This window comes from Palaemon carinicauda, chromosome 7, assembly GCF_036898095.1.
Source record: "Palaemon carinicauda isolate YSFRI2023 chromosome 7, ASM3689809v2, whole genome shotgun sequence".
NCBI lineage: Eukaryota > Metazoa > Arthropoda > Malacostraca > Decapoda > Palaemonidae > Palaemon > Palaemon carinicauda.
In genome coordinates, this window is record NC_090731.1 from 2,486,221 (window position 1) to 2,509,384 (window position 23,164).

The 23,164-nt window shown below is 46.1% G+C and overlaps 2 protein-coding genes and 1 pseudogene across 3 annotated transcripts in view; all 3 read left to right on the plus strand.

The window, feature by feature from the left end:
• Window positions 1-23,164, plus strand: part of LOC137643806 (uncharacterized) — a 94,830-nt gene that overhangs the window by 9,728 nt on the left and 61,938 nt on the right. Inside the window, exon 4 of the mRNA XM_068376493.1 lies at window positions 12,933-13,058. Coding sequence (XP_068232594.1) covers window positions 12,933-13,058 — 126 coding nt within the window. The remainder of the gene's footprint in view (window positions 1-12,932; window positions 13,059-23,164) is intronic.
• Window positions 8,733-11,442, plus strand: LOC137643444 (piggyBac transposable element-derived protein 4-like). 2 transcript variants are annotated; one of them, XM_068376222.1, is made up of 4 exons: window positions 8,733-9,048; window positions 9,510-10,449; window positions 10,916-10,977; window positions 11,314-11,442. In XM_068376222.1, the coding sequence occupies exons 1-3, from the start codon at window positions 8,771-8,773 to the stop codon at window positions 10,934-10,936; spliced, it is 1,239 nt and encodes a 412-aa protein (XP_068232323.1). In that variant the 5' UTR covers window positions 8,733-8,770; the 3' UTR covers window positions 10,937-10,977; window positions 11,314-11,442. The 2 variants fall into 2 exon arrangements, with proteins under 2 accessions (XP_068232323.1, XP_068232322.1); XM_068376221.1 differs by having other exon boundaries at window positions 10,923-10,977.
• On the plus strand, window positions 18,644-18,762 carry LOC137644700 (5S ribosomal RNA; annotated as a pseudogene).

Genomic DNA, 23,164 nt, shown 5'->3' on the forward strand with positions numbered 1-23,164 from the left:
AAAAGCGTAACACAGACTCCGAGAGTCTTTTTGTTGGCAAAGTGTTGCGGTCACAGACGTTACCCTCGTCTCTTACCGCAACCATTTCCGTTGATCCTAAATGGGTTGTAGGGCAAGACATGCAGAATAAGCTTGCCTCCCTTATGGAAGACTATTCTGCCGATTAGTCCGTTGAGCCTAGCCGTTTATCTCATCGAGATCCTGGCTTTCAGCCAACCTAACGTTCCTTTGTGCGTCCTGTTGACGTTGGCGTAGCTAAGTCACGTCAGTCAGGTTGTTTAGAACCACACTCGATGCGGTCTCGTGTGGATTTTCAGCCACATTTGGACGTTAGGCCACTTGCTGATGCTCCTGTTGACGTTCAGGACGTTCGCTAACAATCGGAGTTGACTTGTTTTGACGCTGTGCGTCAACCTCCGCATTCTAGAGTTGTTTTGACTGCTCAGTCTAGGCCGTCAAAGCAGTCTCGAGTGGACGCTGTGCGTCCTCACGCACCTGTTGTTGTTGACAGTTCACAGACTGTCAAGCAGTTACATGACGTTGCGTCCTGGTCTCTCGCACCTGTTGTTGTTGACAGTTCACAGACTGTCAAGCAGTTACATAACGTTGCGTCCTGGTCCGCTACTAATGCACCAGTGCGTGTGGACTCTGCTTGTAAAGCATTGCCACCACGGTAGGTCTCTCCCTTGCTTGAGACTCAGCTATTATCGGACAAGGTTCCTTTAGATGAGGAAGTTGCTGTTCCCCCTCCTACTGATATTCCCTTGAGGACTCTGTCAGACGGAGAGGAGCCTAAAGCTGCTTAGCCCTCTATGGACTTTAAATAAATCATGCTGATTTTTAAGGATCTTTGTCCGGATCTTTTTGTAACTGCTGCTCCTCGTTCACCTAAACGTCAGAGCTTACACTAGGCCTAGCTACTTCGAAGCCGTTATTTTATAAGCTAGTGCTCTCTCGCTCTCCTAGAGAGCTTTACGTTTGCTAGGCGACTGGTTTATCACCAGGAGGAGTTTGGGGGATACAGCCTTTGCTTTCCCTTCTTTTAAACTGGCTTATAGAGCGAGAGTCTGATATGACACGAGAGAAGTTATCGGCTTGAGAGTTCCTGCCTCTGCCCAGATAGACTTCTCAAATCTCGTAGACTCTCCCTGGCGCCTGGCCAGGAGACGCTCCAAGATTTTACAGGTCAACTTCACAGCTGTTTTCGAGCCTTTGAAGTTTTGCTGTACAATTATGTCATGCATAAACAAGGCTTTCAGGGATGGCTCCAATGATCTGACAGCCACGTTTTCTGCAGGGACAAGTCCCTCAGGGATGGCTCCATGATTTGGCAGCCATGTTCACTGCAGGAGTACGTAAGAGGCAAGTGCGCTCAATGTGTTCATTGTCAAGACAACTTCACGATGAAGACTACCAGGCTGTCTTGACAGCATTTATGGAAGGCGACTGGATGGTCTCTCTCGACCTTCAGGAGGCATACTTCCACATTCCTATACACCCGGATTCCCAACCGTTTCTGAGGTTTGTTTACAGGAATGTGGGGTACCAGTTTCGAGCTATCGGAGATCAGAGCCTCCCTGTACTTGGACGACTGGCTTCTCAGAGCCTCTTCCAGTCATCGCTGTCTGAAGGATCTCAATTGGACTCAAGATCTGGCCAAGGAATTGGGACTCCTAGTCAATTTGGAAAAGTCACAGCTGGTCCCATCCCAAACTATTCTGTATTTAGGGATGGAGATTCACAGTCAAGTTTTTCGGGCTTTTCCGTCGGCCCCCAGAATAGATCAAGCCCTGCTCTCCATCCAGAAGATGCTGAAGAAAGAACGCTGCTCAGTCAGGCTGTGGATGAGTCTGGTAGGGACGCTGTCATCCCTGGAGCAATTTGTCTCGCTAGGAAGGCTACACCTCCGTCCTCTTCAATTCCATCTGGCTTTTCACTGGAAAAAGGACAAGACGCTAGAGGCGGTCTCGATCCCGATTTCCGAAAAGATAAAGTCTTGTCTGACTTGGTGGAAGGACAATATCAGCCTACGAGAGGGTCTTCCCCTGGCAGTTCAGATACCCAACCACGTTCTCTTCTCGGACGCATCGGACTTGGGCTGGGGCGCGACGCTGGACGGTCGGGAATGCTCAGGTCTGTGGAACTCGAGTCAGAGGAGCATGCATATCAACAGCAAGGAGCTTTTGGCGGTTCATCTGGCCTTGATAAGCTTCGAGAATCTCCTTTGAGGCAAGGTGGTGGAGGTAAACTCGGACAACACCACGGCCTTGGCGTACATTTACAAACAGGGAGGTACCCACTCACTGTCTTTGTACGAGGTCGCAAGGGACCTGCTCATCTGGTCAAAAGATCGAGGCATCTCCCTAGTAACGAGGTTCATCCAGGGCGACTTGAACGTCCTAGCAGATTGTCTCAGTCGGAAAGGTCAAGTAATTCCAATCGAATGGACCCTCCACAAGGATGTGTGCAAGAGACTTTGGGCGACTTAGGGTCAACCCACCATAGATCTCTTTGCAACCTTGGTGACCAAGAGGCTTCCAATCTATTGCTCTCCAGTCCCGGACCCAGCAGCAATACATATAGATGCCTTCCTCCTAGATTGGTCACATCTGGATCTTTACGCATTCCCACCATTCAAGATTGTCAACAAGGTACTGCAGAAGTTCGCCTCTCACGAAGGGACAAGGTTGACGTTAGTTGCTCCCCTCTGGCCCCCGAGAGAATGGTTCACCGAGGTACTTTGATGGTTAGTAGACGTTCCCAGAAGTCTTCCTCTAAGAGTAGACCTTCTATGTCAGCCACATGTAAAGAAGGTACACCAAAGCCTCCACGCTCTTCGTCTGACTGCCTTCAGACTATCGAAAGACTCTCGAGAGCTAGAGGCTTTTCGAAGGAGGCAGCCAGTGCGATTGCTAGAGCAAGGAGAGCTTCTACCATTAGAGTCTACCAATCGAAGTGGGAAGTCTTCCGAGACTGGTGCAAGTCAGTTTCTGTATCCTCGACCAGTACCTCTGTAGCCCAAATAGCTGATTTTCTCTTATACCTGAGAAAAGGACGATCCCTTTCAGCTCCCACTATCAAGGGCTACAGAAGCATGTTGGCATCGGTCTTCCGGCATAGAGGCTTAGATCTTTCCAACAATAAAGATCTGCAAGACCTCCTTAAGTCTTTCGAGACCACTAAGGAGCGTCGTTTGGCTACTCCTGGGTGGAATTTAGACGTGGTCCTAAGATTCCTCATGTCAGACAGGTTTGAGCCTTTACAGTCAGCCTCCCTGAAAGATCTCACTCTTAAGACTCTTTTCCTGGTATGCTTAGCCTCAGCTAAAAGAGTCAGTGAGATTCATGCCTTCAGCAAGAACATCGGATTTTCGTCAGAAAAAGCCACTTGTTCTCTGCAACTTGGTTTTCTAGCCAAAAATGAGCTACCTTCTCGTCATTGGCCTAAATCTTTCGATATTCCCAGCTTATCGGAGATCGTAGGCAATGAACTAGAAAGAGTCTTATGCCCTGTTAGAGCTCTTAAGTTCTACTTAGCTCGTACTAAACCTTTACGAGGCCAATCTGAAGCGTTATGGTGTTCGGTTAAGAAACCATCCTTGCCTATGTCAAAGAATGCTTTGTCATGTTTTATCAGATTGTTAATACGAGAAGCTCATTCACACTTGAGTGAGGAAGACCGATCTTTGCTTAAGGTTAAGACGCACGAGGTTAGAGCTGTAGCAACTTCCGTGGCCTTTAAGCAAAATAGATCTCTGCAAAGTATCATGGACGCAACCTATTGGAGAAGCAAGTCAGTGTTCGCGTCATGTTACTTAAAAGATGTCCAGTCTCTTTACGAGAACTGCTACACACTGGGACCATTCGTAGCAGCGAGTGCAGTAGTGGGTGAGGGCTCAACCACTACAATTCCCTAATTCCATATCCTTTTAATCTGTCTCTTGAAATGTTTTAATGTTTTTATGGGTTGTCCGGAAGGCTAAGAAGCCTTTCGCATCCTGGTTGATTTGGCGGGTGGTCAAAGTCATTTCTTGAGAGCGCCCAGATTAGGGGTTTGATGAGGTCCTGTTGTATGGGTTGCAGCCCTTGATACTTCAGCTCCTGGGGGTCTGTCAGCATCCTAAGAGGATCGCGGGGCTCCGTAAGGAAGACGTACTTACAAGGCAGAGTAATCGTCTAAGTCGACTTCCTTACCAGGTACCTATTTATTTTGGTTTTGTTATATTGATAACTGTCAAAATGAAATAAAAAACTCTTACCTTATACGATGTAAACATATTTAACTGGTCTCTACCCACCACCCTGGGTGTGAATCAGCTATTATATATTCACCGGCTAAGTTAAATATTTAAAAATGATATTTTAATTATAAAATAAATTTTTGAATATACTTACCCGGTGAATATATAAATTAAACGACCCTCCCTTCCTCCCCAATAGAGACGCAGTGGGATGAGAAGAAATTGAGTCTTTGTTTACATCGAGAGAGTGGTATCTGGCCGACAGTTGGCGCTGGTGGGCACACCCGCAACCTGTATAGCGATCGCTGGCGAGTTTTTACTGTTTTTTGTCTGTCGAGCAACAGAGTTGCAGCTATTATATATTCACCGGGTAAGTATATTCAAAAATTTATTTTATAATTAAAATATCATAATTCCGTCATTTGATTTAGTGGCCATTTTGGATTTTCAATTGGCCAATCACCCAAATTTTATTTGTATGTATCATTAATATTAAAGTTATTAAAATGGTCATTGAAGATTATTATTATTATAATTATTATTATTATTATTATTATTATTATTATTATTATTATTTTTATTATTATTATTATTATTATGAGGAGATTAACCTTATTGAATCAACCATAGTCAAACTCTACAAATGGAAGAGTAGGGGATGTAGCCAAAACTAGTAAATATCTTTCCCTTACTACATAGCAGTTTAAACTCATGATTTAATAAAGTTGATGAGTAAGAAAAGATAGTAGCGAGAATACAAAGAAATAAAACTCTGGGCTGCCCGAAACCTTTTTCTGTGGATTGGATGTAGTGTTATAGCAGCCAGAAGATGATATCCTTTAGAGTTAATAATTTAGTGTCTAGAATTCATGAAGATCAGAAATATGGGTTCTTTATAAGTGCTGTAGCTGTATTAACCCTGGATAGGTACGGTGGGTCGTACGCGACCCCGAGCGTCAAAACAAAAGAGGTTTTTATCACGTGACTCACCCCCGTGATGGAATTTGTGGGTGATCGACCTGCAGTCGGTCACTTGCCCACACGCTCTGGTAGTGTACAGACGTGCTTCGCTCTAGCTCTCCTCCTTCCCAGATTTCTGAGACACGTCGGGGTCGTTCGCGTCCGAGTTTACCCTTCTAAGGTAAGTTGCATATTTATCAAAGTTATTACGTATTATGAAATTGTCGTAGAATGGTGCAACTTGTATAGGTTATCGGATGTGGAAATTCTTGGTGGATGATTTAGCTACCACGTGCATGATTTTTTTTTTAGTTGAAATGCCGTTCATCACCACGAGGACCATTTTACCGCGAGTGCCCCTTTTTCAGTTTTTTGCATTTTTTGGCCAAGTCATTTTTCCGTAAGTAATTGCCAAATAGTGTCGCAAAACTTTTGCTTTTTCAGTGTTGGAAAGTGTGTATAGATGATCTGGCTACCCATGCGTGACTTTGTTTTTGTCAGGTACGCCGTAGATCTTGGTATGTGGGGCATTTAACTGCGGTTGCCAATTTCTGTTTTTTTTCAATATTTGTAAAAATTTACTGCAGCGTAAGGAATTGCCGTATAGTATTGATTTTTTTTCATGTTTATTTGTTCGAAAGTGTGCCTTGATGGTTGGGCTAACACGTGCATGTGTTTTTTTTCATCTGAGATGCCGTATATTAGAATGTTGGCCATTTTTCCGCGAGTGCCCCTTTTTCAGTTTTTTTCATTTCTTGGCTAAGTCATTTTTCCGTGAGAAATTAGCAAATAGTATCGCAAAACTTTTATTTTTATAGCATTGGAAAGTGTGTATAGATGATCTGGCTACCCATCGGTGACTTTGTTTTTGTCATATACGCCGTAGACATGGGTATGTGGGGTATTTAACTGCGGTTGCCAATTTCTGTTTTTTTCAATATTTGTAAAAATTTACTGCAGCGTAAGGAATTGCCGTATAGTATTGATTTTTTTCATGTTTATTTGTTCGAAAGTGTGCATTGATGGTTGGGCTAACACGTGCATGTGTTTTTTTTTATCTGAGATGCCGTATATTAGAATGTTGGCCATTTTTTCGCGAGTGCCCCTTTTTATTTGCTTTGCATTTTTTTGCTTAGTCATGTTACCGTAATGAATTGGCAAGTTTTGTCGTAAAACTTATATTTTTATTGTGTTGGAAAGTGTTTCTAGATGATCTGGCTACCCATGCCTATCTTTTTTTTTAGCCAGATATGGCGTATATTTATAAGTATGTGTTCGATTTTCCTGTGTTTGCTATTTTTTCGTTTTTTCCCATTTCTTTCGGAATTACTACGTACTAAGTAACTATCACAGAGTAATGATTCATTTAGATGTTTATTTGTCGGAAAATGTGCCTTGATGGTTTTCCTAGCACGTGGCTGAATTTTTTGTTTTTAGAAGGGATCACCATTAGCACGTTGCTATTTTTCATAGAGTGTCCCTTTTTCAGTTTTTTTCATTTCTTGGCTAAGTCATTTTTCCGTGAGAAATTAGCAAATAGTATCAAAAAACTTTAATTTTTATAGCATTGGAAAGTGTGTATAGATGATCTGGCTACCCATGCCTATCTTTTTTTTTAGCCAGATATGGCGTATATTTATAAGTATGTGTTCGATTTTCCTGTGTTTGCTATTTTTTCGTTTTTTCCCATTTCTTTCGGAATTACTACGTACTAAGTAACTATCACAGAGTAATGATTCATTTAGATGTTTATTTGTCGGAAAATGTGCCTTGATGGTTTTCCTAGCACGTGGCTGAATTTTTTGTTTTTAGAAGGGATCACCATTAGCACGTTGCTATTTTTCATAGAGTGTCCCTTTTTCAGTTTTTTTCATTTCTTGGCTAAGTCATTTTTCCGTGAGAAATTAGCAAATAGTATCAAAAAACTTTCATTTTTATAGCATTGGAAAGTGTGTATAGATGATCTGGCTACCCATGCGTGACCTTGTAAGTACGCCGTAGATGCTATCGGCGTGTGGCGTGTTTTCCTGCGGTTGCCAATTTCTGTTTTTTTCAATACTGTATTTGTAAAAATTTACTACGGCGTACGGAATTGCCATATAGTATTGATTTTTTTTTTCATGTGTATTTGTTACAAAGTGTGCCTTGATGGTTGGGCTAACACGTGCATTTCTTTTTTTTTTTATCTGAGAAGCCGTATATTAGAATGTTGGCCATTTTTTCACGAGTTCCCCTTTTTATTTGTTTTGCATTTTTTGGCTTAGTCATGTTACCGTAAGCAATTGGCAAGTTTTGTCGTAAAACTTATATTTTTATAGTGTTGGAAAGTGTTCCTAGATGATCTGGCTACCCATGCCTATCTTTTTTTTTTTTAGCCAGATATGGCGTATATATTTGTTACTGTTTTTAGAATGATATATTGTTAATTTATTCTCATCATTAATTTATTTCCTTATTTCCTTTCCTCACTAGGCTATTTTTCCCTGTTGGAGCCCTTACTTGGAGCATCTTGCTTTTCCAACTAGGCTTGAAGCTTGGCTAATAATAATATAGGTATGTGTTCGATTTTCCTGTGTTTGCTATTTTTTCGTTTTTTCCCATTTCTTTCAAAATTACTACGTACTAAGTAACTATCACAGAGTAATGATTCATTTAGATGTTTATTTGTCGGAAAATGTGCCTTGATGGTTTTCCTAGCACGTGGCCATGCATGACATTGTTTTTTGCCTCAGATATATTGGTAGGGGATCCATTTTTCATCGAATGCGTATTTCTAATTTTTTCTCATTCTTTGCAGATATCAAAATGGCAAGCAGGAGACAATCTTTGGGCTTGGATGCCATAAATCAGCTCTTAGAGAAATTAGATAGCGATGTCGATGATGCTTTGGAGGTTGATGACATCAGTGACGAAGAATTCATCAATATCGATGAGTTGGAGCAGGAGGTCAGGGAGGAACAGGAGGAACAGGCGGTGACCCAAAATCCTGAGATTGTCGCCTTAGGGAATGGTGATGGAGAAGCCGACGACGATGTGGGGGAGGAGGGGGTTGGGGCTTCGGGTTCTCATGTTGTCCCAGTCAGCACGATAACAAGTCCTGTGCCATCGACCTCACGTGGTCCCCCCCCAGTAACGGTACCGGTACCTCGGCTCACGCCAGTGGAGGAGAGAAGCAGGAAGAGGAGAAGGGGGGATCTACAGGCAGCCAGGGGGTCGGCAATCACCCAAATTGATGCTGAATCGGTGAAAGGTCGCGACGGTACCGTTTGGCATAGAGACCCAAATGCCACCCTCCCCCATATGTTCACACCAAGGATTGAGCCTGGGGGTCCCACTTCTCTCACGTTGGGAACGAGCAAAGTGTCCGACATTTTCTCTCTCTTTTTGACCGACCGCATGTTAGCCGAGGTTGTTTTGTATTCTAATGAACGCCTTGCCCTATTGAGAAGTCATTATCATCATACGGGCAACGTTGCCCTCAGGGACATTGACCTGAGGGAACTGAAGGCGTTTATTGGTATCCTAATAATGACGGCAGTGCGGGCGGACAACCATACACCGACGTGGGACATGTGGAACCTCACAGAGGGAAATCCTTTGTACAGGTGTACTATGAATGAGCGTCGTTTCACCCTGTTGGTGAGGGTAATTCGCTTCGATGATTCGGCCACCAGACAAGAGAGGGTGAAAGTGGATCGCCTTGCACCCATTAGAAAACTCTTTGATCACGTGGTGACCAATTGTCGAAACAATTACACCCCAGGACCACATCTGACTGTGGATGAACAGCTTGTCCCTTTCCGGGGGCGCTGTCCATTCAAGATGTACATACCCAATAAACCTGCTAAGTAAGTAAAATTCTTTGTTTTTTATATTTGCACATGTTATTATTGTTTTGAAATTATAAAAAATTGTTTATATATATATATATATATATATATATATATATATATATATATATATATATATATATATATATATATATATATATATATATATATATATATATATATATATATATATATATATATCTATTTTGTGAAGTAAAGAACTTGCTATATGATTTATATATCTAAATCATAATATATCATCTATTCTATCTCTATCTATGTATAACTTGTTCATTTATATAACTGATAATTTATCTTTCGTATTTGTAAATGTTTTTCTTATATATTTATTATTATTATTATTTTATTATTATTATTACTATATTGATTAGTAATATAATTGTATATTGTGTATTTTTTTAAATTTTTTTTTATCTTTTTACCTTTATTAGTTACTAATTCCATTTCCCTTCTTCTAGATATGGTATCAAGATTGTATTGGCGTGTGATGCCGATACGCATTACATGTGTAATGCGATTGCGTACTTGGGGAAGGACACTGTCCAGATACCTAGAGGATCGACGCTTGGAGAAGTTTTTACGTCTGATCTTGTGGCACCTTTTCAGAGAAGTGGCCGCACAGTGACGACGGATAACTTTTTCACGACGTTACCGCTTGCTTTGTCACTCTTGGATAAGGACATGCATTTGTGTGGCACCATTCGCCAAAAGCCTTATATTCCTAAGGAACTTACGGAGAAGGTGCTTCCCCCAAAGGAGTCAGTGGCAGTGTTCAATTACGAACACAATCTAACTCTACAGTGTCAGCAAATTAGTAGGACTAAGAAGGTGATGCTGTTGAGTTCCCTGCATCATGATCCGTCTGAAGTCGAAAAAAGGAAGACCGACATTCAGATGTTTTATAATGCGACCAAGGGAGGTGTAGACACATTCGACCAGATGTGTTCTACATCTAGTTGTATTCGTAAGTCACGACGCTGGCCTATGACTCTCTTTTACGGGATATTGAATATAATAATGGTCAATTCTTATATTCTCTATACGTCCATGCCTTTCACCAAGCCAGTGCCAAAGCGAACGTTCCTCAGAGATATCGCCTACGAGTTGTGTGCTCCCCAGGCAATACATCGGTATCTAACGTCACACAGTTTGTCGAAAGGACTCCGTCAAATCATGGTGGATACTTTCAAGATACCTGAGCAGGTCCCACCAAGACGTCGAATTCCCGTTGGCCAAAGAAAACTCCCTAAAAGGATTCGGTGTCACACCTGCCCGCCTAGGGACGACCGCAAGACAAACACTGCCTGTCTCCTGTGCAAGAGTCCTGTTTGTCTGGACCACCAGAGTGTCCTCTGTCCAAACTGTAGCGTCTGTCCAAACTGTAACGCAGCGTTATTTGTAAGTTACAACATGAAAATTTTGTTTACTTCTTTTTTGATTGAATATCATCAAATTTTATTACCGAAAATATTATTATTGATTTACAATTTTCTTTTTTTTTCGATTTTATTTCCCTTCAAATTTTTTTTTGGGGTCAGCATTCTAATTTTATATTCGTAAAATAATCGACATTCATCCAGCAACCCACCATACAATTTTTATGTATATCCAAGAATAATTAGATTAGTAAATAACACCCTCATCAAATTTTATTACCGAAAATATTATTATTGATTTACAATTTTCTTTTTTTTTCGATTTTATTTCCCTTCAAAAATTTTTTTTTGGGTCAGCATTCTTATTTTATATTCGTAAAATAATCGACATTCATCCAGCAACCCACCATACAATTTTTATGTATATCCAAGAATAATTAGATTAGTAAATAACACCTTGAAATTGACATACCCTTCCTACATTTCAGGAGGCAGAACAGGGAGTCTGAGTCAGTGTGGTTGGCGGCCATTTTGTGGACATATCCGAAGCGTAAGTTGCCATATCTATATATATTCTTGTTCCCTATAAAATTTGTGATATTTTGGTATATTTTTACCTGCATAAAATCATATTATATATTATATATAGGTATTTTTTTACGAAATTTCTAAGTACTCAAAAAATGACCTTTAGATATGGCCCCTGATATATATGTAATTTACAAAATAATGAAGATTTTTTTACATATTTCTATTCTAGGATAACATGTGTTTATTCCATAAAAAAATTAGCCAATTCGGATTTCATTTGGGTACCTAAAAAAATTCATGAAATTTGGACACATTTTTTTGGCCAAAAAAAGTTACCCTTTTTTTCTCATTTCAGATCTTCACCTCTATGGGTCCGATCTCATCCAAAATATAGGAAGATGTGTCCTAGACATTCAAGATTCAATCCCTGAAATTATTTTTGTAAATAGGAGAAAAATTATTTTTTTATGAATTTTTATGTAAGGTCTTTTTTTTTTTCTACTTATTTTTTTAAAATATTTATAATAAATTATTTTTATGCAGATGAGTAGTTTTTATCTTTACAGTAGTTTTAAGCATTCATTGAAGTTTTTTTTGGCAAAAGAAAAAAAGAGGTTACTGCAAAAACTGATTTTTCAAGAATTTTTTTTGGCGTCGGGGTCGTTCGCGTCCGAGTATACCCTTAAAGGGGTGTCCGAGGACCGTACCTATCCAGGGTTAAAAGAAGAAAATATTGAACTTGTTTTTACAATTGAAAATAACAATGATAAGATAGATAAATACTGTAATAAAACAATATATTTTTTAATATAGTAAGCAAAACAACATTTGTAATAACCTGATATTTATTTCATATGAAACCAATCTATTTTGTTAACCCTTTTACCCCCAAGCTATTTGGAACTTTCCAACCATTAACCCCCAGGCATTATCTTTTTCAAGCACATTTTGCAATATAATTTTTTTTTAAATTGCTCTAACAGCCTTAATTTTCATCATAGAGAGGTCAGATTGGTCTCATTCTTTTGGAAAATGCCTGAAGTTTCTCATAAAGTTATGAAAAATATGCCAAAAAATGTAGATAGCAGTTTTTTGCAAGGACGTACTGGAACGTCCATGGGGCTAAAGGGATGAGTTTTGTGAAACGTACCGGTACGTCCACGGGGCTAAAGGGAGGAGTTTTGTGAAACGTACCGGTACGTCCACGGGGCTAAAGGGATGAGTTTTGTGAAACGTACCATTATGTCCACGGGGCTAAAGGGATGAGTTTTGTGAAACGTACCGGTACGTCCATGGAGCTAAAGGGATGAGTTTTGTGAAACGTACCGGTACGTCCATGGGGCTAAATGGATGAGTTTTGTGAAACGTACCGGTACGTCCATGGGGCTAAATGGATGAGTTTTGTGAAACGTACTGGTACGTCCATGGGGCTAAAGGGATGAGTTTTGTGAAACGTACCGGTACGTCCATGGGGCTAAATGGATGAGTTTTGTGAAACGTACCAGTACGTCCATGGGGCTAAATGGATGAGTTTTGTGAAACGTACTGGTACGTCCATGGGGCTAAAGGGATGAGTTTTGTGAAACGTACTGGTACATCCATGGGGCTAAATGGATGAGTTTTGTGAAACGTACCAGTACGTCCATGGGGCTAAAGGGATGAGTTTTGTGAAACGTACTGGTACATCCATGGGGCTACTAAAGGGATGAGTTTTGTGAAACGTACCAGTACGTCCATTGGGGGTAAAAGGTCCATTGGGGGTTTAACTTTTTTAGCTGGAAATCATTGGCAAGGGATTCAGTTTAGGCCGACCCTAGGGTAAAATTTAATAAAATTCGACTTACAAACAGCTTCTTAGAACCCAATAAAGTTTGTAGGTTGAGGAACTAATCTAAAACTTTGAGACCAATATTATTAAAAAATCGTGGGTGTAATTCATTGCTTACGATTTTATTTTATTCTTATCTTTACAAGGTACGCAACATCAACAATTGAGCTTCAAGGATACTTGGCTTCATTACATTTGATTCCTCGAGGGGATCTTCCTTCGCTGATTGCTGTAGATGATCTGAAAAGTTATGTCCCCATTAATTATATAGAGTAAGTAAAAGATTTGAGATGTTAGTTTTAATTTATCATTGATATCACACAGGATATCAAATGGTTGGAGAATAAAGATAACTCGGCTGAATCCCTCGTCAGGCTGGGAGGAGCTGAGAGAGGAAAGGTCCTATTTTGTTCCTTTGTTTGATGGCTACCCCCAAAAATTGGGGGAAGTGCCTTGGTGAATAGGTAGATTTTTATTCTTGACTTTGTATTGGGTTCAACACAAAATTTCATTTTTTTTTTTTTTAAATAATTATCAAAAGATTTTTATTCTCAACCTTTGAATGGCTTTATTTGAGTTATTTTATCAATTTACTTTCAGTGATTTTGGATTGTACTAAGTAATCTTATCCTTAAGTTATTTTTAATATTGTAGCTTGAACAGCTTATGTATTGATAAATTCATCTCAACGAAAAAACAGATTTTTTTATCGTTGCATTTACTTCTTGAAAGTATTGCTTTCCAACATTCACTTTACATTTTAGCACACTAAACAAATTGGATTCCTGAAGGCAAATGGTTTTTAGTGAGTTCCCCCTCTCCTTAGAAAACAAATCATCTTTAAGCTAAAACCTTGAGACTCCAGATTTGTGATTATAGTCTCGTCAAATTAATCTATAGTAACTATAATCTATCTTTCCCTTGGCTTAGAAATATATTCCCATGTATAGAGGGTTCTCAACTTAAAATTGTTAATTGTTCCGTAACCGAAATACAATCCACGCTATTTACATTGGGTTTACCTTTTAGCGTAGCTGAAATGGTGAGCCATTAGAATTTAACGAGGGTATATTACCCCCGCGCTAGTTAGCAGGGGGGTAGGGGAGTGGTAGCTAGCTACCCCTCCCCCCCTCACACACCGGTGAATTGCTTCACTTTCACTTTTGGCTCGGACATGGACAGACGTCTCTGTCTTTGTCCTCGCTTGGCAGCCATTGTTTGTTTTGTCTTTACTTGATCACTTACTTTTTTTTTACTCTATATATGTAAAAATTTTCTCATGTTTATGTATATATTTGAGTATAGAAATTAGTAAGTTTCCTTTTCAGAGTTTGTGCTTGTGTGTGTAGTGTACGATATCTCCGTGGAACTCTCGGCAGTTAGGCCACCATGGTGTAATTTCATGGGTCGCGATCGAGTCTTTCTCTCTTGAGGTCGTTCACCCTTTTACTAACGTTACTTTTACTACGCCTTTGTAGCTTCCTTCCCGTGTGGGGGGGTTGCTATGCCGTACGTTTTGTCTCAATTAGTTTATGAATCTAATTGTATTTGTTGATTTTTCTGCTTTGTTGAACGATTCCTTTCGGGGTTTTTGTTCTTTCTTCAGTGTCATTCATTTTTAAATTACATAATTACATAGTTACATAATTATAATTGTTATAATTCTGTGTTGGTTACAGCTCTCCTTCCGTGAGTGTAAGTGGTTGTGGGGGCACGTGCCTGTTATGTAATTCTTGTGTTCTTTTCTCTCAGGATTCCTCTTCGGAGCCTTCCCGGGGGAATGAATGTTAACTAATGATTTTTGTGTTATTTTTTTACAGTTACCAATCTAGTTCGTTTCTGTAATGTGACAACGGAGTGAGCTGTCTTGTTGAGGCCTGGGGATTCGGCGGTTGCTACCTCCCCTATAGATCTTCGTCAGGGGCGTGTCTCCTTCTCCTGGAAGTACTCCCGTGATGATTGACAGCTCTCCAGTTCATTTTAGAACACTCAGGAGGCTCGCCTCCTTGGGTGGGGAACTTTCTTTCCGAGGGAAGTTTTTCCTGTCCAGGCTTGAGTTTTTCCCCTTTTGGGGGGTTCTTCGCTTGCCTTTTTTTTTCGTGCGACTATGCTCTTGGTGCTGAGCGGTCGCACCTGCAGTTACGCTCAAGGGGCTGGGCAACTGCAGGAGCCCCTCTTCGGAGGATTGCTCCTTTTAGGTCACTGGCTGACCCGTCTCTTCTACGAAGTGTTTCTCTTTCGTTCGCGAGAGAGTACACTCATAGAGACTCCTCTTTGGAGGACTCTTCTGCTGTTGTTGCTGTTGGCCGCCTTCGCCATAAGGCTCACCGTCCGCTACGTCGTAAGGGCCTCCCATCTCCCTATAAGGGTGCTAAGAGGCGCCTTTTTGAATCTCCGTATGCAACCTACAACTCTTTCTTCTTGATCTTCCGTCCCTGGTGCAGATGGACAGCAGTCTGACCTCGTCTTCCGACGGGCAACGGTCTTCCCGACGGACAACGATCTTCCGACGGACATTAGTCTCCCGACGGACAGACAACGGTCTTCCGACGGACAACGATCTTCCGACGGACATTAGTCTCCCGACGGACAGACAACGGTCTTCCGACGGACATCAGTCTCCCGACGGACAACGATCTCTTAGGGGGAAAAGGGTTGCCTCCCACGGGGGTTCTTCCCTTGCGTGTCAGGGTTCCCCTGCGCACCCTTCTACTGTGTCAGTGTTAGCGCACAGGCGCTCTCCTGCTCTCCTGCTCAGTGTTAGCGCACAGGCGCTCTCCTCCTCATCAGCGCTTTCCTGATCGCTAGCGCTCTCCTGTTCGCCAGCGCTCTCCTGATGATCATCTCTGCTGTTTCTGTTGGTTCCTGTTACGCGCCCTGTGCGCCCACGTTCGCCCTCGCGATCTAGAACTTCGGTTCAGGTTCAGCGATCACCAGCTCGCCAGCGATCACCAGCTCGCCAGCGATCACCAGCTCGCCAGCGATCACCAGCCCGCCAGCGACTACAGACGCATCAACGTTCGCCTGCTCGTCAGCGATCTCCTACGCGTCAACGATCGCCATCGATCTGCCACGCGTGTCAGTTCCCCTGGACACCATCAGTAGCGATCTAGCGCTCGCCTGCTATGGACCACGATCTCCGGTAGCTGAGTCTTGCCGTAGATCTTCCTCCTGCTCGCCAGCGCTCACCTTTACTTCTGTCCTTCTGTGCGCCAGCTTTCTTCAATCGCCAGCGCACATCTGCGCGCCCTTTCCTGCCACGCACCAATGGGCGCCAACGGATTTTTTCTGACCGTCTAGGATCGCCTGATTAATAGCTTGCTTCAGCTCTCACCTTCCTGATGCACCTGCGCGCCTTCTGTTAGCGCGATGCACGCTAACCATCTCTAGTCTCTCTCTCGTTAGCGATCGCCTACGCGCCCGCGCGATTCTTCGTCTGCGCGGTAGCATTTTGTTAACGCTCCACCGCTCGCCAATGCGCCGTCGCTTGCCGACGCGCCATCGCTTGCCAACGCTCCTTCACTCGCCTTTGGGCTATCGCTCGCCAGAACGCGCCATCGCTCGACGACGCGTCATCGCTCGACGACGCGTCATCGCTCGACAACGCGCCATCGCCCGCCTACGCGCCATCGGTCTCCCGACCGCCTGCGCTCACCCGCGCGCCCACGTGCCTGCGCGTCCACGTGCCCGCGCTCCTACGCTCATGCGCGACCGCGCACATGCGCGACCGCGCACATGCGCTCCAAAGTTTGCCCGCGTGCGAACCAACGGTATTCCGTCGCGCGGACCGGCGGTGTTCCGTCGCGCGGACCGGCGGTGTTCCGTCGCGCGGACCGGCGGTGTTCCGTCGCGCGGACCGGCGGTGTTCCGTCGCGCGGACCGGCGGTGTTCCGTCGCGCGGACCGGCGGTGTTCCGTCGCGCGGACCGGCGGTGTTCCGTCGCGCGGACCGGCGGTGTTCCGTCGCGCGGACCGGCGGTGTTCCGTCGCGCGGACCGGCGGTGTTCCGTCGCGCGGACCGGCGGTGTTCCGTCGCGCGGACCGGCGGTGTTCCGTCGCGAGGACCGGCGGTGTTCCGTCGCGCGAACGTCGGTTTGATTCCTGCATTATCCATTGCTCGCCTACGGGTCATCGCTCGCCGACCACCAGCTCTCGCCCTTCTTACCACGCTCGCCCTACTTCTGCGCTCCTTCGCACACTTTCGTTTGCGTTCCTGTGTGCCCGCGCATGGGCACTTCTACGTTCGGCCACGCACAAACCATTGATTTATCATCGCGCGAGCGCCAGGGCTATTGCGACCGCGATTCTGGTTGGGGTTTCGCAGCATGGCCAGCCTGGCGAGTCTTCTGGAGCGTATTTCCAGAACACGGCCTCACCCCGTAAACGCAGAGCATGGCACTTGCAAGAGCAGGAAGAATCTTCAGGGAGGTCTGAGCAACATTCTTCTTTCCAGAACCTGGGTTAGCCCTTTCCCGTCATTCCCTGGAGGGGTTTTGCCAGGGAGCTTTCCGTTCGAGATTTTTCCATTGGCCAAGGGGTGACTGGTTTACCCCTTCCTCTTCTCCATCTCGTGAAAGGGGCTTACCAGGTCCTTTCCCTCCTCGGTTGCGACCCGAGGTTTTGTACAAGGAAGCTCCAGGAAGGTCATGGGTATTTTCCTCCTCTCGGGCTCAAGCACCTTGGTTTTTCATCGCCAAGTTTCGTACTTGCGGGCAAGCTAGATGTTGGACCATCTGTACGCAATGACCGAGGGCCTCCTCTCGGGTGTCTCATCCGTGGATGTCGACAATCTCAGACACCCTTCCATCCTTGGAAAGAGCTTGTTTATGCCCAAGGACAGAGACATAGACAGCGGTTGTGCGGAGGAAGTCGTCTTCCGTTTTCACTCCTCCAAGGCGCTTTCTTCCAGACCCTGCAGGGCTCCAGCGCCTCTTTCTTTCAGCCTCGTCGGCCTAAGTTATCGGACCAGCTACGACAACTAAGACAAAGTGTCCAATAGCTGTCCCCTCCTGTCAGGAACGGGTAGCACGGGAGGCTCTCCCGGGGGGGCATAATCCTAGAGGGAGTGGCAGAGTTCACGAACTCTAGGATTGGCAACCCCCCCCCTGGCAGGTCTCACGCTGGGAGGATGCCTAAGGTTACTCATCTGGACAACAGCCTCCCAATGCCGATTCCTGCACGATCTCCATGATCAGCCATAGATATCGCGCCTGCCGTCTCTGTCAGCGAATTCAGTGTCACTGAACCTCTATGCCATGGGGTCGGCAAGAGTTTTGCCCGTTTGGGCAGAATGATCCATGCCTTAGGAGAAGGTCCTCCATAGGATCGTCGACGGCTTCACCCCCTGGCTTCTTCAGTCGATCCTTTCTCGTAGGAAAGCATCTGAGACGGGAATTCCGTAGTTGACCTCTCAGCTCTGATCAAGTTTGTCGAACAAACTTCGTCCAGCGTGGAACAGCAGAATCGATCAGACTGGTAACGAGGTGACAGGACTCCTTAGGCCCTGGATCGGAAGGGCGGTTACTTTCAGTTTCCATTCCATCCATCTTCCAGGAAGCTCTTGGAATTCAGCCTAGACTACAGGTGTTCCTGCTTAAGATGCAGTGTGGCGATCCCGCCGTGGCATCGCAGGTTTTTCCCCAGAGAACTCTCCCTGCTTTCCTCATGGCCGCTCAGGAGCAGGCTTCCGCCTCCTTTGCCTTTTGGAGGTCTGGTCAACTCCGGTAGGCTCGGGTTCAACCTTCTTCAATGCCGGGACAAGCTTCCGGATCCTTACTATGAGTGGGGGTTCATGGTAATTTGCTAGGAGCCTTCTCTACTTCTGCCTCAACATCTGGAGTATCTAGCCATGATATTGAGTCAACGGCCTTACCACGTTGGAAACCCCGCTTCTCGTCCGTCCAGCGAGGTTAAGCAACGTCGGGTCTGGTCGGTACTTGGATGGGTGACCGCCTGGGGACGCCAGATTCTGTTGCCGCCTCCTCCGAGCCTTCCCTTCAGTTGACTGTGGCAAGGCTGAGGAGAGTCGCAGTACCTGTTCTCAGTCAAGCAGAGCTTTCAGCCCTACCTTGGAACATTTCCTAGGTCTCTTTTCCTCATTGACCCGTCTAAAGTTCCGAACGGTCGCCTCAGGATAAGTTCCCTGTGGGGCGGCCCAAGTTCCGGTGGTTTCAAAGCAACGATTAACCGGACTTTCTGGCCCCTATGGGACCAGCGGAACGATTAGACCTGCAATGGGTGTTGACCTATGGAACCTCTTGATGGGAGTGCATATTCTCGTCCTTTCCCCACATTTTTTATGCTGTTCTCGGACTCGTCAAAGAAAAGTGGGGGGGGGGGGATGTTCCGGTTCAGGCCTATGGTCAGGACCTGAAGGATACCTCTCCATCATTCAGGCAGGCTTAGGGGCCGTAGTCTGGCCCCTCTACAGATCCTACAACTGCCGAGTCGCTTCGTGCGCGACGACTTCATGGTACTGGCGTGTTCCAACCAGCAAGGGACGCATTTTCATACCTTCGCATCTTGCAGTAGAGATACTGAGATGATTTAGATCCTCTCAATACTACCATCGGCTCGCTCATTCCGGGCAGAGGAATGTTCTCTCCAACTATCTGAGCAGAGCCTCGTAGAGAGATTGTTCCTGGGGGTCTTTGGCCTTTAGTAACCAGCAAGTCCTGGCCTGGGGGACCTGATCGCGACAGCTTGGAACCTCAAGCTTCCGCTGTTCTTCCCCCCAGTCTCAGACCCCAAGACTCTTTGGCAAGATGCATTCCGGTGATGGTGGGACAACATCGACGCCTGTGTCTTCCCTCCTTTGTTGTCTGTTGAGAATGGGCCTCAACAAGACCAGGTTGTCTGTCAACCTTTCAATGGCCCTGAGAGCTCCACTGGGACTATACGCAGAACGGTTTCCGGACCCTCTGCTTCCCCTGAGGGAACTCCCGGGAGAGCTTCTCCCACGGCACAGGCTACTCAAACAACCACACTGCAACATCTTTCACGAGCCGGTGCGTCGCTTCGGCTTCATGCCTGGAGACACTACGCCTCCTCCTCAAGAAGAGACAACCCGCTACAGTCGCGGGGCGGAGGTCGCGTCATCTGCGATAGTCATCCGCAAGGGTCTACCAGGCAAAGTGGAGAATCTTCTGTGGTTGGTCTCGTGAGAGATATACCTCTTCCCTTGAAGCCTCTTCTCCAGCAATTACGAACTTATTGCTTTTCGGCGGGAGGAAACTCCTTTCCGCTCTCGGCAATGAAGCCTGTCGCTCAGCCTTTCCCTGACCTTCAGGCTGAAAGAAATAACTTTTTCCTGCCCGCTGGACCTTTCCTCGCTCATGCGAAGCTGCGAACGTCCCTGCCCTAGTCGGAGTGAGACCTCCAACATGGAGCATGGTCGGACTTTTTAGTCCCTTAAGAGATCTTCTCAAGACCCTTTACGTCAGGTCTCTGATCGTATTCCGTCTTGGGGCTCCTGCTCACTCTGGCCGCGGCCAGTGTGTAAGCAATCTTCTTGGTCTCGTACGACTCCGCCCTTTCTAAGGAATGGGGGAAGGCAACATTCAGGTTCGCTCCTGAGTTGTTGGCTAGACTCAGAATCTTGGGGTCCCGGCCCTTCGGTCCAATTCCTTCAAGATTTTGAGTCGCCATTCTGTATCAGATGACCCAAACCTTCTCCTTCTTGCCAGTAAAGGAATCGAGGAGTTATCTTTGGGAACAGCTGCAGTTTGTCCTCACGTGCAGCCGGGTTGGGAGCACAAGAAGGACACGCGGGAGAGTCACCAGTATACCTCTTCAGCTCGGACTCAAGGACATTCATCTCGACCTGAATCCAGACCCTCCCCCGTCACGTCGCCCTACAGCACTATGTCGGATACATCGCAACGTCCCTCGCCTTCGAGTAATACTACTCTGTGACGTAGGTGCTACAAGCTGGAGTCTGGAAGCGTCTGATGACCTTTGCAGCCCGCTTCCTGCAGGACGTGACCCACAGGAGTATCGATACGTTTCTATCGCTCTGTTGTGGCTACACAACAGCTGGTCTAACCTCAGGCTCCTTTTTGGACAGGTAGCAGAAGGTTGAGGGCATTGGGGTTTGAATGTCCAGTAGTCCTCATTTGCTTTTTATTATTATTATTACTAGATAAGCTACAACCCTAGTTGGAAAAGCAAGATGCCATAAGCCCAAGTGCTCCAACAGGGAAGAATAGCCCAGTGAGGAAAGGAAATAAGGAAATAAACGATATGAGAAATAATGAACAATTAAAATAAAATATTTTAAAAACAGTAACATCAAAACAGATTTGTTCCAACACGAATACTTACCTCGAACTACTTTCTTAGGAGTTACCTGTAATCTCCTCTCTACTGACCAGAGTTTTGTGTAGTATACCCTAAAACCCGTTTTCTATGGAGGGCTAACTCGGGCGTAAGAGAACGTGCCCCGAGGGTAGCTTTTGCGCTAGGTCAAGGTCCGCCTGGGTCGTGAGCGCCAGTAAGTTCTCTGGTTGCGACGTGTCACCACGTCGCTCTCTCGTCTCTCTCGACCCTTTGTGTGCGCCGCGTGTGTCCCTCATGTTTACCGCGTGGTAACTTGTGCTTATCCCTTGTGTTCCTGTGTGTTCACTACCCTTCCTTGTGCTTCCCAAGTGTATTCCTTTGATTCCCTGCGTTCCTGTGTCTTGTGTTTTTGCGTTATGGAGCAGATCCGCCGTTGTCCTGGGCCTAGAGCCGGAAAATCGTGTGGAGCGTTCCTCTCCAAACCTGAAGTGGATCCTCACTCCCTTTGCTCTTCCTGTAGGGGCAAAGTTTGTTCGTCTTCGGATACATGCCTCGAGTGTGTTGGTTGGAGTGATATTCAGTGGGTGCGTTACGGCACGAAGAAATAGAAATCGTCGAAACGTTCACCCAGGAAATCGAGTGTTTCTTCGCCGCTACCGTCGCCCAGTGAACGGTCCGACGGGGCTTCTGTCTCTCCTTCCCCTACCCAGAGTAGGGGACGAGGTAAGTCCATCGTGGGGAAAGAACCGGGTGTTCTTCCCCAGGAGTCTGGTGAGTGTGAAGTGGGAGTTGTGGGACCTTCTCGGGCTAGTGAGGAGCTTGGTAGTGCTGTGTCAGGGAGCTCTGGAGACTCGGCCCTTGTGCTTGGGGGGCACGTTTCCTCCGATGACCCCTTATGGTGTAGCAATGTTATTTCTGTGTCTTCGCCCCCTTCGTGGGCCTGTGTTTCAGGTTCTTCGGCAGGCGGCGACAACCAGGGTAAGTTAGGTTCCGCAGGGAGTGATGCCTTCGGATGGAAGCTTCCTAAGACACCAGGTAGGTCCCCTATGCAGATGGAAGAGGGCCTGGATTCCTGGTTCCCTAGTGTTGGGCGACAACCCTCGTTTCCAACCCCTCTCACGGAAGTTCCTGAAGCCTTCCTGCAACCCTCTACCTCGGGTACGCAACGAGTCGCGAAGTCCCCCGCGGCCCCCGCTCCCGCCTGCCGTACGGTAAGTACAGTGACGTCGGGCTCTTCGGAGGAGTCATTCTCGTCGGGAGAAGAAGGCAGGAGGAAACATCGGCGTCGGAGGGAGCGGTCCAGGAGCAGGCGTTCCCGCTCAAGATCACGTTCCAGGTACAGCAGGAGGCGCTCCCGTTCTCCACGGAGGAAACACAGGAGGAGTAGGTCACCCGATGGTGATTGGGTTTTCGTACCCCGTAAATCGGAGATACAGTGTTCCCTGGACCGGGGGTCCAGGGATTTCTCGCCAAGGAGACCATCCTCCAGACATGGTTATGACCCTCGCAGGGAGAAACGCGAGAAGGCCTCTGCAGGCAGGCGTAAGACCGCGAAGCCTCCGGTTCACCCCGCCCAGCGGGGGGAACCGCGCTTCCTTACGGGCAGCCTGGCCGAACCAGCCCAGCTGGTGCGGCCCTCGGACCTTAAGGAACGGTTCCCGCTGTCGGGTCAGCCCACGGGATCCGCGTCCTCGTCCCCCAGAGAGCATGATCGGACACTAGTCCTCGCCGGTTCGGCGATGCCTGTCCTAACCCCCGTTCTTGGTGCGGAGATCTCCGCCGGGGAAGACCAGTACCTCCGCAGGGGAGTGCCTGTTGTGCCAGGACCAAGGCGCCCGGTGGGAGTGCCCGGTGACCCGACTCCCCGGGCTCAAGCCGAGGCTTCGGCCGACGGTAGAGAGGGTTCCCCGACGGAGGACTCGGACTACAGAAGAGTAATTAGTCTGATCAGGAGACATCACAAGATCGAAGAACCGGCTGCTACCGATGAGGACTATTGGAGGTCCAGCCTTATCCGGTTGATGCAGGCTCCTGTCCAACCAAAAGCCTCCCTGGCTCTTCCTGTGGCCTGGGATCTCGTCCTGGGACAGGAGCACGTAGAT

What these genes read in the sequence shown, in the direction of transcription:
- LOC137643444 (XM_068376221.1), top strand. Translation starts at nt 8,771, where the DNA reads ATGTGGAACCTCACAGAGGGAAATCCTTTGTACAGGTGTACTATGAAT. An exon ending in ATACCCAATAAACCTGCTAA is followed by an intron (nt 9,049 to 9,509) that starts GTAAGTAAAATT and finishes CCCTTCTTCTAG; the next exon opens with ATATGGTATCAAGATTGTAT. An exon ending in TTTGTGGACATATCCGAAGC is followed by an intron (nt 10,978 to 11,313) that starts GTAAGTTGCCAT and finishes TTCTCATTTCAG; the next exon opens with ATCTTCACCTCTATGGGTCC.